Genomic DNA, 1,612 nt, shown 5'->3' with positions numbered 1-1,612 from the left:
ATTGAACCCGGGACCCTTCAGTCCGAAGGCCAACGCTGTATCCACTGAGCCAAACCGGTTAGGGCGCGCGACCTGTTTGTAACAGATCTGAAAGATTGGGGTTCTCCACTTACAAGCTGTTGGAGCAAGACTTGCTGTGGGGTGGGTGACGGTTCCCCTGCAGCAGGAGGAGTTTGTCACTTTAAGGGGAAAACCAGGAAGTTCGCAGCGGGTGCGGAGGGGCGGGGAGCGATGGAGACAGAAGGCCTCTCTCCCCAGAGAGCGGTCTGGAGGGCGGGCAACTGCACTGAAAAATCGAGAAGTTGCAGGACTAATTATTTCATCTGTCCGAAGCAGGCTCCGCACGCCTTTCATTCCCCGCATCCCTCCGCCCTCCCCCACCCCGACCCGAGAGAGGGAGCGGGGGCGGCTGACGGCGCGGGGGGCGGGCTGAAAGGGGCGGTGCGGCGCAGCCCCTCCCAGTTGGCTGTTGCTGTTGTTTGTACTTAGTTGCTTTATATTTCGGTGAAAACAGTCGAAAGTGCAGTGGAGCCTCCGGATTGCAGCTGACGCATCTGCCCAGTGCAGGAGGAAAGGTAGTGAGACCGCGTGTGACAGCTGAGCTCTCCGCGTCGGGCCTCCGCTTGGAGGCGCGGGGCTCCCGGGCCCCGCGAGTAGCCTTTCCCAGCGGCGAAGGCGACTAGACCGCACACTCTGGCTTCCCCCGGAGACACCTGTTGCTGCCAGTTTTGTGTGGATGCCTTGGGCCAGGGTCTTTTCTTGAAAGGTGTTAACTGCCGTGTGCTTTCTGTCTTTTGTCATCCATTCTTCAGGACAGATTGGCGGGGGGACCCAGCCCTGCGAAGTGCTCCGGAGACCATGACCCACAAAAGAATTGCCGTGATTGGGGCAGGTGTGAGCGGGCTCACGTCGATCAAGTGCTGTCTAGACGAAGGCTTGGAGCCCGTCTGCTTTGAAAGGACAGATGACATCGGGGGGCTCTGGAGGTTCCAGGTAAGCCTCCGGGTGTTAAGCGTATGTGGGACCCTCACAGTAAATTGGTACATGAGATATTCTATCTTGTGTCAGGGAATATGGTGGCCTTGACGGTGACTTAAATCTGCGACAGATCAGCCTGCTGCCCTCTTCTTAGCAGCCATCGCCTCTATCCAGGTTCCTCTTTCCCCAGGCTGGCCGCAAAGGAGAATATAGGCATCATTTGTCTTTCCTTTACTGATGTCCGGGAAAATGGCACAGAGATCATTTTCGGTTATTGAGTTTTGCTGCTGTCCAGAAGAGGGTGGTGTGAGGGGAGAACAAAATAACAAACAGAAAAATGTAGCCCTGACCGGTTTGGCTCAGTGTAGCAGGGGTGGGCAAACTTTTTGACTCGAGGGCCACAATGGGTTCTTAAACTGGACCGGAGGGCCGGAACAAAAGCATGGATGGAGTGTTTGTGTGAACTAATATAAATTTAAAGTAAACATCATTACATAAAAGGATACGGTCTTTTTTATTTTTAGTTTTATTCATTTCAAACGGGCCGGATCCAGCCCGCGCGCCGTAGTTTGCCCCCGGCTGAGCTAGTCCCACCCACCCACTCCAGCCTTCCCTCTGAGATTCAGGAGCTGTG

General features: G+C 55.2%; 1 protein-coding gene across 1 annotated transcript in view; it reads left to right on the top strand.

Moving 5' to 3' along the window:
• Positions 1-217: 217 nt before the first annotated feature.
• Positions 218-1,612, top strand: part of LOC102751999 (dimethylaniline monooxygenase [N-oxide-forming] 5) — a 16,640-nt gene continuing 15,245 nt past the window's right edge. Inside the window, 2 exon segments of the mRNA XM_015565962.1 lie at positions 218-575; positions 813-993. Of these exon segments, the coding sequence (XP_015421448.1) occupies positions 859-993 (135 nt within the window). The 5' untranslated portion in view covers positions 218-575; positions 813-858.

This window comes from Myotis davidii, unplaced genomic scaffold (genome assembly GCF_000327345.1).
Source record: "Myotis davidii unplaced genomic scaffold, ASM32734v1 scaffold2782, whole genome shotgun sequence".
NCBI lineage: Eukaryota > Metazoa > Chordata > Mammalia > Chiroptera > Vespertilionidae > Myotis > Myotis davidii.
This window is presented reverse-complemented; position numbering and strand designations above follow the sequence as displayed.